General features: G+C 29.6%; 9 protein-coding genes across 9 annotated transcripts; 1 reads left to right on the top strand and 8 right to left on the bottom strand.

The window, feature by feature from the left end:
• Nucleotides 1-1,689, bottom strand: NEPG_02113 (uncharacterized protein; the record flags this gene model as incomplete). Its single annotated transcript, XM_013204486.1, has 1 exon — nt 1-1,689. A coding segment is annotated over one exon (1,689 nt), but the record flags the coding sequence as incomplete, so codon positions are not given.
• Nucleotides 1,690-1,745: 56 nt separating this feature from the next.
• Nucleotides 1,746-2,738, bottom strand: NEPG_02112 (uncharacterized protein; the record flags this gene model as incomplete). Its single annotated transcript, XM_013204485.1, has 1 exon — nt 1,746-2,738. The coding sequence occupies one exon, from the start codon at nt 2,736-2,738 to the stop codon at nt 1,746-1,748; it is 993 nt and encodes a 330-aa protein (XP_013059939.1).
• Nucleotides 2,739-3,574: 836 nt separating this feature from the next.
• NEPG_02111 (uncharacterized protein) lies at nt 3,575-6,373 on the top strand (the record flags this gene model as incomplete). The annotated part of the gene is made up of 1 exon (XM_013204484.1): nt 3,575-6,373. The coding sequence occupies one exon, from the start codon at nt 3,575-3,577 to the stop codon at nt 6,371-6,373; it is 2,799 nt and encodes a 932-aa protein (XP_013059938.1).
• Nucleotides 6,374-7,407: 1,034 nt separating this feature from the next.
• NEPG_02110 (uncharacterized protein) lies at nt 7,408-8,316 on the bottom strand (the record flags this gene model as incomplete). The annotated part of the gene is made up of 1 exon (XM_013204483.1): nt 7,408-8,316. The coding sequence occupies one exon, from the start codon at nt 8,314-8,316 to the stop codon at nt 7,408-7,410; it is 909 nt and encodes a 302-aa protein (XP_013059937.1).
• An 803-nt stretch (nt 8,317-9,119) lies between these two features.
• Nucleotides 9,120-10,799, bottom strand: NEPG_02109 (uncharacterized protein; the record flags this gene model as incomplete). Its single annotated transcript, XM_013204482.1, has 1 exon — nt 9,120-10,799. The coding sequence occupies one exon, from the start codon at nt 10,797-10,799 to the stop codon at nt 9,120-9,122; it is 1,680 nt and encodes a 559-aa protein (XP_013059936.1).
• NEPG_02108 (uncharacterized protein) lies at nt 10,796-11,011 on the bottom strand (the record flags this gene model as incomplete). The annotated part of the gene is made up of 1 exon (XM_013204481.1): nt 10,796-11,011. The coding sequence occupies one exon, from the start codon at nt 11,009-11,011 to the stop codon at nt 10,796-10,798; it is 216 nt and encodes a 71-aa protein (XP_013059935.1).
• Nucleotides 11,012-11,055: 44 nt separating this feature from the next.
• NEPG_02107 (uncharacterized protein) lies at nt 11,056-11,295 on the bottom strand (the record flags this gene model as incomplete). Its single annotated transcript, XM_013204480.1, has 1 exon — nt 11,056-11,295. The coding sequence occupies one exon, from the start codon at nt 11,293-11,295 to the stop codon at nt 11,056-11,058; it is 240 nt and encodes a 79-aa protein (XP_013059934.1).
• NEPG_02106 (uncharacterized protein) lies at nt 11,262-12,035 on the bottom strand (the record flags this gene model as incomplete). The annotated part of the gene is made up of 1 exon (XM_013204479.1): nt 11,262-12,035. The coding sequence occupies one exon, from the start codon at nt 12,033-12,035 to the stop codon at nt 11,262-11,264; it is 774 nt and encodes a 257-aa protein (XP_013059933.1).
• A 1,682-nt stretch (nt 12,036-13,717) lies between these two features.
• On the bottom strand, nt 13,718-14,356 carry NEPG_02105 (uncharacterized protein; the record flags this gene model as incomplete). The annotated part of the gene is made up of 1 exon (XM_013204478.1): nt 13,718-14,356. A coding segment is annotated over one exon (264 nt), but the record flags the coding sequence as incomplete, so codon positions are not given.
• Nucleotide 14,357: the final 1 nt, after the last annotated feature.

Raw genomic sequence — 14,357 nt, 5'->3', positions numbered from 1 at the left:
ACTGTCTTGAATAGCATTAGAAATGTCCTTTAAATTGAACTTTGGGCCATGCGTGGTGCTAAAAAGATTTACACCTGTTACAGGATCGATTTTTTCATATTTTCTGTTTAAATCCAATAAATGCGTATTCATTCTCTCTAAAAGATCTCGCATAGTCAGACAGAACACTGCACTTGCTTTATAGTCAATATCCGCGCTATTTTTATAGATGCAGTATCCATATAGCGCAGTGTTTATGGATGGGTTTTTTCTCTGAAGCATATTAATAAATGAAGTGATGGCCGGCTGGTTGGCTGCCTGCATATGAAGTCGTTCGTCTTTTACAGTACTATCAAAAGCGTATGATGTGTACTCATAAGCACTGTGTCTCTCTTGTGTATTCCAAGATATATTTACAGTGCCGTTTGACTTACTCTCTTTCTGCATAATATTCATGTCATAGCAGTGAATATCTTCATATGGATCTGTTGATTTTCTTATAAAGAAGTCACTATAATAATACTTAATAGCATAATTTAAAGAGTTCTTTCTCATATGAAGTTCTTTCACTGATAAGGTTGTCGTGTTCTCTATTGTGCCTAAAGAAGATTTCATAATGTCATTGTACCCTTCCTCTGTATAGTCGTGCAAATAATTAATAGGCTTCATGCATTTATAGTTTTGCATAGAATATACTTTATATGATATAACAGACTCGTCATATGGCCCAAGCACACTTCCAGAAACCATAAATTTCGAGAGAAATAATGGGATTCTTGGCTTGTCAATATTTTCATCGTTAACTATGTCTTTTATTTCAGGTGGGTACACAAATTGTGCAAAACAGAACTCGGTTTCATAGATATTTTCTTTTATGTAATAGAACACCACATTACAGTTTTCATTTTCTATTGCCTGTACTGTTTTGTTTAAATCGGATTTATCGGTTATTAACGACCAGGTTTTATCCTCTCTACTGTATTTAAACGGGTATACATCGCCTTTCTTCAAATGACTTTTTTTATATCCTATGTTAAATACCATTTTAAGATGTAATAGTATACTATTAATGTCATGGAACTGCTGCATTATAACTGAGCCATCTTCTTTTTTGTATATATAAAAAGGAAGATGAATTATTTCAATAGTATGGTGCGGATTATCCACAAATTGCACATGATAGTGATCTTTAATGCTTAGTACAATAGCATTTTTAAAAATATTATGAAATTTTACACTATATAATGTAGAATTTTCATTATTGCTTTTTTTATTTAGCATTATATATGTTGTTATGTATTTTTTAATTTTAATTGTGTCTGCCCCTAGTGTTTTATATAAGTTTTTTCTACTAATATATATGTGCCTACGCAATGTTCTCTTTTTAATTGTATTTTTTTCTTCTATAGTCAATTTATAGATAAATATGAATTCTTCATAGAACTTCTGAACAATAGCATGAACTAGTGAATATACCTCTATTGCATCGCATTGAAATAGGTTTTTCGTATTTACTACTATTTTTTTAATTTTATCATAGGACTGTTCTATTAGACTTTTATCTTTCTGTACAGTCCCTATAAAATACAGTATAATGTGCTTTATGTTTAATACAGAGATTCTATAGAATTTATTATAACTAAATAGTTTTTGTTCGATGTGCAAATCTATATAGCTTTCTAACTTATTTTTAATAAATTCATCAATCATTCGCTTTTGTATTTTGTAAAAGTCTTCATATATTTCTGGTATTAAAAGAATAATATTCAATTTTTTTTAAGTTTTATATCTTCTTCTGCTTCTTTTATATCTTTTTTTGCTTCCTCTGTAATTATTTGTATGTCCATACCACTGCAGCAACAGTATAAACTTACTTCTTGATTAGTCAATATATCCCCAATAGTCTCTTGTTTCTTTTTTCTACTATTATACATGGCATTGCTGCCGATGTGTATACATGGGCCGTATACATTCATATAACTAACTAAATCTTTTAAAAACTCATTGTAGTATGATGGGTTAGATATATCGTTAAGCTGGTTGCCTTTTATTTTAAGCATTTCAGAAAAAAGCCTTCTTTTTCTGAAAAAATCTGCTTGTGACGGGCATGTCATCATCCATATATTTTCCTTTCTGTTGTTTCTCCATTTAGTAATTTCTTCCTCTGCCCACATACGTAGTTTATCATTTCTTAGGGAATAATGTCCAATATATATTGTTAGATTGACTAGACATGTTTTATAACTAGTATAATTTCGTACAATATACATGTTCTGTTTTTTATAAATAGCTAACAAGCTATCATAAGAAGCAAAACTTGTACATGTATTCATATTAAAAGACTCTGATTCTGTTGTATGAATAAATTCTCTTTTGTTTTCTGTATATGGGTCGCTGCTGGTTTTGGCCTCGCTGCTGCTATTGTCTTTTTGCATCTCTTCTGCATTATTAAAACAGTCTACTTTATTGTTTTTCTTGTTGAATTCTTCTAAACATGAAAAAGCTGTGCCAAAATCCGCTTGGTCAATTAAATCAAACAAACTAATATTGTTATTCTCTAATTGGCTTTCTGGTTTCTCCCCATTAATGGCGCCTTGCATATAACTATTACTACTCGGCAACAATGCGGATTCATAAGGAATGTTCCTTTGAGGTTTACTTATTTGGGACTTTATTTTAAGATTTGAACATATTACTATATTTAGGCGTATAACCCACGCGGCTCCAAATATAATATATTTCTTTTTTATATGCATCATAATATTTTTTAAATTTTAAATTCAATATAAGCTCATATATTGGGGATTGTGGTAATATTATATATTTTCTATTAAAAACAGAAATATTACAATTTATCTTATTTGAATTCTACACTGTACAACTATTTTAATACTGTATAACAACTAGTGCTGGGTGGGCACACAGAGGACGTACGCGCGCCAGCAGTGTTATTGCACCATGTGAAGCAATGGAATAACTAGCATGATAGTAATGTACGTGTGTACATCATCTGTGATATGAATATGCATGTATCAATCATAAGTGATGAGTGTAGAAACTCTTATATAATTTCTGGAATTTAATAAATACGAAGTTTAGTTATGACAAATAGGGGCTTACATATATGAGGAAGAAGAAAAAACCAGTTACTAACAAAGACAAATACTAAATTATTGAATGAATATGTGATCTTTTTAAACATTTATTTTAAACAATTATTGCATGTTACCAATAACCCGACGAAACTTATATCAATAAACTGTTTTAACCAAAAAAAAATTAACCAATAACCTGAAACTGGGATAAATTTTTACTAACTTAATTGTTAATATATATCTCTGTGGCGACATATTCTTTTAATTGATTTCTCTGAATTATTTATTTGTAAAAATTGACACTTATTAAAATTTTAGCCGGTACTTATATGCTAAGTTAATTATTTAATTGAATTTGGCACGGCATGTCATAATTTAATTTATGTTATTATATTTATGATGCAACATTTAAATGACTCATGTAATGTTGAAGTTAGATCATTATTATCATATTGCACATTTTATTATAATATAACTGAAATGTTCTCTGTTTTTATAATATGATTATAAGAATAGGGTTTATTATTGGAATGTTTATATCATACAATAAGATATACTGTAGAGTGGGATGCAATAGCTATATATCAATACATAATACTATAATAAAAGATGAAATGAAAATTCGCATAGAGGGGCCTGTATATCCTGTACGGGCATTTCTTTCTGAAAAGTGCGATTTAATGCATTCAATGAGGCTTTTTTCACCAAAAGTAAATATAAATTACAGCCTATGCGTTACTATTAATAGAGAAGGAAACATGGTAATTTCTTTCAAAAGAAATTATAATATGGACACGCCATATGATACTCAAATGCCCGATAAAGAAGATATAATGGGGATAGGAATAGAAGAAATAGAAGAAGGGAAGAAAAATACAACATATTCTGTAGATTACCACCGAACATTGATAGAGTTATTTCCTTCTTCAACTGGTGATTTGTCAATACATACTTCTAGAAAAGATTCATTTATTAGATTTCTTGAGTTAGAACATGTATGTAAGCATAAAATTGATATTTTAGCTTGTTTATTTTTATTGGCAGAAGGAGTGGATATACCACTGAATGTAGAAGGTAGTAAAAACAGCCTGACACTAGTATTGAAAGAGATTATAGCAAAACCTAAGATGAAAAATAAAACAGAGAATCCGAATGAGGGTACTTCTGATAACTTTAATAAGATTAAAAAAGAGGCAAATAAATTCTCTCTAAGCATGAAAGATCTGCGGAGTGAGAAAAAAGCAAATGAAAAAAGAAAGAAAAAGGCAGTACCACAAGAAAGGGCAGCAGATGTTATAAACTTCTTTATAAACAACAAAACAAACCCAGATATACGAGAAGGGGGTAAATACGCAGAGCCAAGAACATATGAAGAGTTTAAAACCGGAAAGTTTTTAAACAATGCAAGGTGGCTAATACAGTATTATATATTCGAGTACTTGGATAGTGAAGAAAAAATAATTGAGTTTGCAAAGACAGTGTATTCTATGCTTAAAGAGTGTATAGAACAGAAAAAGAGTGAAGAATCAAACAACGAAGTGAAATATCTTGAAAGCATTGTTGACAAGTGCTTTGTGAAATCCAATGATGATGTAGATAGTGATTGGAGAACATGTGTATTAAATTTTTTGTATGGTGATACATCTTTAGAAAGAGTATTTCCGTTTTCTAGCAACATGCATGTGCCAATATATCGATGTGTTCCATCTTATAATAGAAAAGAAAATAAAATTGACTATGCCAAAAGGTACAGTAATTGTGTTGAGACTGGATTATTTGGCTTGTTTTGTTGTTTGGCATATGATCCAGAGACCAAAGAATACACTACCATGCACATGGGGGATGTATCACCAGACTTAAAAAGGTTTTTTGCTATGCTCAATAAGCCATTCAAGACTGATACGTATGAGATGCATAGGGAGTGGAGCAAAGTAGTGGCTGATCTAGAGAATGAAAATATTAGATATCTAAAAGAAAATAGGAATGAGCTTGCTCCTGGCATAATAAATATGCTATATGTTATTGCTGAAATAACTGGAAGGTATTCGAAAGAAGAAAAGTCTCTTAAAGAGCTCAGCACTCTGCTAGAAGAAGGAGGTGATGAAAATCAGAGTGAATTATTTACAAAAGTAGAGCTATACACAGAAAAATTAATTCTATCACTCTCTAAGAAATGCATTCCAGAAGAACAAGCTCCCTCGGAATTAAACAGCGCTTCAAATGTTAATAATAGCGAGAATAAACCAAATGGGCTAGTAAGCAGAAAGATAGAATTTGACTTTTTAAATATGCATAAAACCCTCAGCATGGATAGGAGATTTGATGTATTTGGAGAAATATTTATACTATATAGTTTTTCTATGTTGAAAGGTGGTATAAAATTAGGCCATTCTGCTAAACACTTATTTATTAAATCTTTCCCAGAACAAGCTGCCACCTTAACCAGCTCTAGAAAAGATACTATAAATAATATAATTGAATTTATTAAAAGAAATGGCAGTAACACTTTAACAGATTATATGTTTTTGCATTGTGCTGAAAAAGCAGTAGATAACAAAGGAGCCGAAAGAACATCAAAAACCCCACATCCAGAAAATATAAGAATAGCAGACGAAAAAAAAGATTCTTACCCAATAGAAAAGACTTTTTTATATAATGCATTTAAAAATTCAGATTATTCTAATGACATGATACCTTATCTGAGACTTTGCTTTTTAGAATGTGATTTGAAAAAAACTGATCCATGGGTGCGAGTTATTTCTAATATTATAGGAAGCCTTCCACTGAATGATGAAAATGCGGTGCGTAAATTGTTTTTTAATCCAGTATATAGCCAAGTATACAAAAACTATTGTGACAAAGTCAATATATCTCTAGAAACTCTTAATAATCACCTCTGCGTAGACGAGTCATCATATGATTACTATCAGTATATAAAAAACAGCAGCTCGCTGAAAGGGCATTTAAAGCTTATAAAGATGTATCTTGTCTCTGGAAAACCCGCAGAGCAGTTTTTTTCTAGTGTAATAGAAAGATTTGTACTAAAAACAATGGAAAATCTTCTTTCTATATTATCGTATAATGGCACATCTATAGCCCCTCTATTGGAAATTGAAGAGTTTCTAAATAAGCTGGATAGAACCATCCCTGGGTATGAAACCTGCCTAACGGCTAATAATATGCGGATATTTTGGCTTAAAATATCCTTGAAATTTGATAAATTCAATTATGTTAACAAAATGCTCTCAGATAAAATTCTTATTGATAAAAATTCAATTGCTATTGATAATATACACTAGAAACAACCTACTGTAATAGAAGAATGAGAGTAATTTGGCATACTCTTATTAGAAAGAGCTAATAGTGGGGTTGTTATTTCTATTTAGCTGTATACAGGATACACAAATGTGTGCCCAAATGCTATATTATTTACTAAAGAAATGTTCTATCTAATTATGCCGAGTTATAATGTTATATTTATAGAATATTCATTTATAGATAAATAAAAGTTTTCAGGTATGCGTGTTCTTTCTAGGAGTTGTTGGTGCTTCTTCACGTTACTTTTTTAAGGCTCATTGTTTTCCTAAATAACATTCTTCTGATGCGTGTTGCCCTAAACAGTTATAATAAATGACCATACTATTCTTCTTAAAATTTAGATATACAAGTTGCTGTATTGCTTTTTATAAACTTTTTAGCTTGTTCTTCTTATAGTTCTTTAATTACTACTTCATAATAAGCTCAAATTAAAGAAAATTTTCTTTAAGTAGAGTTGGCTATTAGTTTTCGAATAAGAAAGGCAATTCCTCTATTTCTTTATGTATCTTTAAACATTAATTATAATCTGAAGGTAAGTCTAATTTCGGTAGTTCTTTATTTAAATGCATTGTGCAGGAGTTAAAATGTTTTCTTAAAATATAGAAATCCTAAATATAATAACTCTAATCAACTTTGCATACGTGATTATGTGACTACTATGTTCTACATGTTTTGTCTTATGATTAAAATCGGCACATATTACTGCTTATTTATTAAGTTCCCACCACATGAACTGTTTCACAATAGCACCTGTTTTTTCTTAATTTTATACAGGCATTGCAGAGTTGTCTATACATATTCTATTGCGAATTTTATTTAAATTAGAATAAAATTATAAATATATTCACATTGCATTATAGTATAAAAAGTAAAATAGAGACTTTTCTTTTATTTTTAGAAACTTAAAGAATTATTCATAGAACAGCTAAAAGTTTATTTTCTAAATTTTACTCCTATTATAGTACATCTAGTGTTAGATACACACTTAAATATAATAACAACAACATACCGCCTTCTATAGAGACAGAGCTGAAGAGTTAGTGGCATTTGCCACGACTTTAGCTGTTATTTTAGAATGAAAGTTATTCACCCAATTATACCTATTTACTGCCATTATTATGCACAGCACAATACAAACTATGGTGTTTAGATGGTATATTGCACAGAATATCCTTTTAAAATATGATTTAGCAACGTATAACGTCCTGTATCTAGATCCTGAGGCTTTTTGGCTTATAGAAATATAGGAGTATACACAAATACTGGATAAAATTTGTATTATTATGGACATAACTATAATAAAATAAAATATTCCTTTGTAGGATAAGAAAATAGTCAAAAATATCCCTGCACAATAGGATATACAAACTAAGCTCAAACACAGCAGAATAAAAACGATCGCAATAAATACTCCCGTATTGCCTCTATCGTATATAATATCGCTAATTTTCCCCATACTATACATTGTAACATATGCATATAGAAGATTACTGAAGCACTGAAAGTATTGTAAAGCCGAAAAACCAAATTCAGAAATTCCTATATCATTTTTCATTTCTTTACTCATTTTACCATTATCATCACTATATAATATAATAGTTAAGTAAAGTATTAAAGAGATGCCAAAAGACCATAAAATAAGATTATATATTATTAAATATACATACTTAGACATTCCCAGCGACCTACTATTATTCTCTAAATTTTGGATCACTTCTAAAGCTTCGTAGGGCGCATTAACATTAGTGCTATTTCTCTTATTTTCTTCTGTTTCTGTTGTTGATTTAATGCATACTGGAGACTCTTTGTTTGAATCATTAACAAATAGATCTACTTTAGAGTCGCTTAGTGGCTTTTTATTACAAATTGTAGCTGTTTCATCTGTTATATTCTTATCTGTTGAGTTGAGCTTGTTATTTTCCATTAAAATATTTTATTTTACTTCTATTAATACATTTAATTTATGATTAAGTAAGCGAAATCTGTCATCACATGCTAGAATAGACTTTAGAGTAATTTTATTAAACATCATTTGTTCCATTTAAAAAAGCATCGTTTAAAAACATCGAATAACTGTAAAACAATTAAAATATTAAATGCTGAGATTAAGTGAGAATTGAAATATATAATAATGGTACAAAGTTTATATAAATAATGTATTTCAGCTTTTGTTATAGTTTCGGGTTATAATTATGGCAAATATAAGTGCATGTTTAAATAAACTAGCGCAGTAACTATAAAAATAAAAAATCAACCAATGCATTTGTGTGGCATGACACGAGTTATCGGAATGTTTACATAAACAAGACAGCACAAATTAAATCAGAAATTGTTGTTGGCACAATACGTCAGCATAAATTAAATTGATTATACGGTCTATAAATACGTATACAAATTAAATAATGATTAAAGTTTAAGAATGCCTTTTCCTAAGAAAACAACCGCGTTATTAATTGGATCACTATACTAGTGTTCAAGCAGCAATTCCGGTACACTTGGCGTGCTCTATGCTATTTTTATAATTAATAGCAGCTTGTAGTATTTTTTGTCAAAAATTAAACTAAATAGCATTTTATTAACCCAGCTATTCTATAGCCCTATAAAAACAGTATTAATAATTTTTTTAATCCATAAAACAGTGAATTAAATAGAGCAGTTTACACCAGTAGATTAAAGACTTTTATTGAGTTTTCTCTACTAAATATTTTTAATTCCGGTCTTTTGAATTTAAATAGAAGTGCTAATAGATGTGGGCTTATTACTGTTTGAGTTAAAGTGGGTATCTTCAAAATGATCATCTGATAAAACATTTAAAATATCATAATGAAATCCATATTTGCAGCTGTTATAGTTATTGTCTCTTATAAACATAACCCCCTTTGAGCATTGTTTAATTTCTTCAAGGTTACTGTCTTGAATAGCATTAGAAATGTCCTTTAAATTGAACTTTGGGCCATGCGTGGTGCTAAAAAGATTTACACCTGTTACAGGATCGATTTTTTCATATTTTCTGTTTAAATCCAATAAATGCGTATTCATTCTCTCTAAAAGATCTCGCATAGTCAGACAGAACACTGCACTTGCTTTATAGTCAATATCCGCGCTATTTTTATAGATGCAGTATCCATATAGCGCAGTGTTTATGGATGGGTTTTTTCTCTGAAGCATATTAATAAATGAAGTGATGGCCGGCTGGTTGGCTGCCTGCATATGAAGTCGTTCGTCTTTTACAGTACTATCAAAAGCGTATGATGTGTACTCATAAGCACTGTGTCTCTCTTGTGTATTCCAAGATATATTTACAGTGCCGTTTGACTTACTCTCTTTCTGCATAATATTCATGTCATAGCAGTGAATATCTTCATATGGATCTGTTGATTTTCTTATAAAGAAGTCACTATAATAATACTTAATAGCATAATTTAAAGAGTTCTTTCTCATATGAAGTTCTTTCACTGATAAGGTTGTCGTGTTCTCTATTGTGCCTAAAGAAGATTTCATAATGTCATTGTACCCTTCCTCTGTATAGTCGTGCAAATAATTAATAGGCTTCATGCATTTATAGTTTTGCATAGAATATACTTTATATGATATAACAGACTCGTCATATGGCCCAAGCACACTTCCAGAAACCATAAATTTCGAGAGAAATAATGGGATTCTTGGCTTGTCAATATTTTCATCGTTAACTATGTCTTTTATTTCAGGTGGGTACACAAATTGTGCAAAACAGAACTCGGTTTCATAGATATTTTCTTTTATGTAATAGAACACCACATTACAGTTTTCATTTTCTATTGCCTGTACTGTTTTGTTTAAATCGGATTTATCGGTTATTAACGACCAGGTTTTATCCTCTCTACTGTATTTAAACGGGTATATTTTTCCTATATTTTGGCCGATCTGATTATATCCTATAGAAAATATCTTTCTAAGATGCAATGCTATATACTTAATCGTATGAAATTCACGCTTTACTTTCTTTCCATTTTTCTGTCTATGTATATAGTATGGTATATGAGCTATTTCAACTGTGTGCTTTGAATTGTTTACACATTGTATATGGTAATGATCTTTTATAGATATCTCGTTGTTTTTATTACCTGAAGCTTTCATGATTTTATGCATTGTGTAAGATGATGAAGAAAAAACATTAGGCTTTATTATTATCTTCTTTAGTGTTGAAAAAGATTTAAAATATTTTTTAGTTGCAACAGTAGATGCCCCTAATATTTTAAGATATGGTTCTTTAAAACACAAACCCACGTGCATTAAAGGAGTTTTATATTTAATTGATTTTTGTTCATCATAAGATACTTGTTGTAGAAAAAACTTATGTCTATAAAATATTTGAACAGCAGCATAAACTAAAGCAAACACTTCTGCAGAATCCCAATGCTGTATCATCCGATTTTCAAATCCATTTTTTGAATTTCAGTATATGAACTTTCTATTACTTCTGTATTCTTCTGTGCTGTGCCCATGAAATATGATATAATATGTTTTATATTGTGCAAGGCAATTCTATAAATATTATTGTGATTTTTTGAAAACTCTTCTATATTATTAGCTGTAATGTTTGGTTTGTTGACAAAACTATTAACTGCACTCTGTGGCATTTTATAGAAGTCTTCGTATACCTCTGGTATTAAAAGAATAATATTTAACTTTTTTTAAGTTTTATATCCCTCTCTGCTCCTTCTACAGCCATTTGACTATTTATACCGCCGCAACAACAGTATAAGCTTATTTCTTTATTGGATAATATATCCCCAACGGTTTCACTTTTTTTCTTCTTTACACCAGAATGTATGTCGCTATGACTATATAAGCTAGATCCATGGTTTTTTATGTACTCAAATAAATCATTTATAAATCCATTATAGTATAGTGGATTTGGCATCCAGTAATTTTAATTTTTTTTTTAAATATGGTTCTGAATATTCGCCTTTTCACAAAATAACTCAATTTTATATCTTTAATTAGACTCCAAATATCAGTATTTCTATCTTCCTTCCAATTACTAATTATTTTTTGAGATTTTCTAATTGCCCATGAAGTAGTAAATATCTGATTATAACATATCAATTTAAAATTACTTATATTACTTATATAATTAATGTAGTTTCTTAGAATAAACTTGTTTTCATTTTTATAAGCAGACAATCTTGTATTTTTACTAAAGCCAGTGCTAAGCTTTATTTTGACGGGATTAATATGATTAATTTTCTTTGACAATGACTCTAAATCTGATGATAAGTCAAACCCACTATTTATCTCTAAGGTATCATTCACAGCATTTGTAACGTTTTCTTTATGTGTATATTTTGTGCCTATATCCGCAGTCTGGTTATTACTGTCCGCCAGTGCACTTGTTTTTCTTTTATATGCCAAATGTGTGTTTTTAGACCATTTACACATAGTAAATAAAAGTTTCTTTAATTTTCTATTATCTAGTTGTTTACTGTTCTTACTCTTAAATGATGAGTTCATATTGTGCGGTATAATATGGTTCTGCATCTTCTGATCTATTTTATTATGTATAGACTGTATGCATTCTTTTTTAAACTCACCACACAGTACTATTTCTAAAGCTATGCATATTAGTCCAAGTATAATTTCACTCTTCTTTAACCTTTTCATAACAACTTAAAATTTTAATCTATTGCAATATGTAAATGATTTTATACTTCATTTCCTATACGCTTATATTAAATATAATATAAATTCTTGTACTAGTTGTTGGCTTCTGCCGTATGATGAACCATGTCTAACGTGAGAGCCTCACGCCCGCGAAGTCTTATAGAGCTGTATAATTGGAAATTGAAGCTATATAAGATGAGAATAATAAAAAATTTGAATGAGTCTTAATAATGTACAAGGGAGTAGCCAACTCTAGTTAAATGTGATTAGACCGATTTCACTATTTTGTCATGATTGTTGGTTTTGGATAGTGAGATCCAGAATAGAAATGGTTAAGTATGATATTAATATATGGATGTCCATCATTGATGATGACAACACTCCTATTGCTATCGCCAATGATTGGAATTAAAATTATATAAGAGTTTTGGTTTTTCAATAAATAACAAGTTTTCGTATGTCTAAGTCTTTAAGAAAAAAACAGCTATAATAAATGGTTATACTATACAGATAACTACGTATAATCACAAATCTCTTAATCTAAACATGCTATAACTACACACTATAAATAATTTCTCTTAAATACATGAGTTTTAAATATATTTTATTTCAGATGTAATTAATATATTCTTTCTCTGTATAAATAGTGGTTCCATTTCGAAATAATATTTTTAGTTTATTTCTACTTTAATGCTTTATTCTGATTGTTTCTCCTTTTTCTTTCTATTTATTCTTCTTCTGTGCCTATTATTATATAGAATATCACCTTAGTGGTACTACTAAAATATTAGATAAATTCTCCTTATCTGTGCAAATTCACCAGTATTGAATTATTTAATGGCTCTTTAATTTAATAAATAACTGCACTGAAAGTTTCTGCATCTTTAGAACAATTTACTTTTTGTATATATAGGCTTAACTTAGCAATAGTATTTGGGTATTGACTAACTTTATTTTGTCTGGTATAATATTATATTTTTTCATTTTCTAATGATGGCTGTATTATAATTAACAGAATAGTAGAAAAAACACAGAGTAATCCAAAATATACTAATATTTTAAAAACTGTTCGCATTATAAATAATTGATGCTTCCAAATATTTATACTTCTTATTCTTAAATAATTGGTTTTTTCTTTCTAAAATGAACAAATAATCTTTTCAATATATAGCTCCTATAATTAAACATCATAAGCAGTTAGACAACTATACACAAATAAAATAATAATTTGCACAGTGGCTGTTAATCCCTCTATGTGTGCAGTATTTCATATTATTTGATCCTAAATCTCTATAAAATACAGTTAAAAGTGTTATTATGATTTACTTATGATCTATGCACATATATTTCAATAATATTCTATTTGGCTAAAATTGACCTATTAGTTTTTAGAAAGTATACAAATAGGATTTATACCAACAAGAAACCAGTAATTTACTTCTAAAAATCATAAATAGAATTTAATAGTCATGAATAATGCTGCTATTCATATAAATCTGCATGATAATAAAATTAAATTAATGCATGTTCGTTACTTTAAAATATATACGTATAACGAGCTAATAAATGGCAACTGTATCTCTATATACACTATGCCCCATACTTACATGCTTATTGGCCATTAGCTATACATATAATAATTTTTATTTAGTTCTTTATATGTTCATTCAATCTATGTGATGGGCTACAAGAAAATACAATGAATTCATACATTCTCTAAGCTTTCTGTTAAGGGGGAATAGTTCTTTACTTAATACAAAGACAGGTTGTCACAGGTTGAATTATAACCCAAAATATAATTAGAATTAAATAAACCTTTTCTCTTAATTAAAGCCTTTGAATCTTATTATTTCAAGGATTTTTCTTCAACTTACGCTTTCTTCTAACTCTTTCTTTCATTCTTTTTTTCTTATTTCTCTTCTTCCTTTATACTTTTATTTCTACTCCTACTATATTTAATACAATAATCCTATACTCCTACAACAATTGTATACCTAGTCAATTCACACTAATATAACACGCCTGCCACTCTCTTCTATCACATACTAGAATTATAGCTACCCACACCACCCGAACTCATAGTTAATAATGACATATTTGCACCCACCCACACAAGTTTGTATATTATACGCACACACCCTTACTAACTCCTCCCTCCATTTATTCCTGCCCTCCTCACATACTATACACTCTTGGCCTTCTTTGAAGAGCCCCTTCGCAAAAATAACCTGACGAAAAACTCTGCTGCAGGGGTATGAAAAGTGAGGAAAATGCCCAGAAATTGGCCCAAATATTCGGGTTATGTCGGGTTGCAGGGGTATA

Source organism: Nematocida parisii (assembly GCF_000250985.1).
Source record: "Nematocida parisii ERTm1 unplaced genomic scaffold supercont1.5, whole genome shotgun sequence".
Lineage (NCBI taxonomy): Eukaryota > Fungi > Microsporidia > Nematocida > Nematocida parisii.
This window is presented reverse-complemented; position numbering and strand designations above follow the sequence as displayed.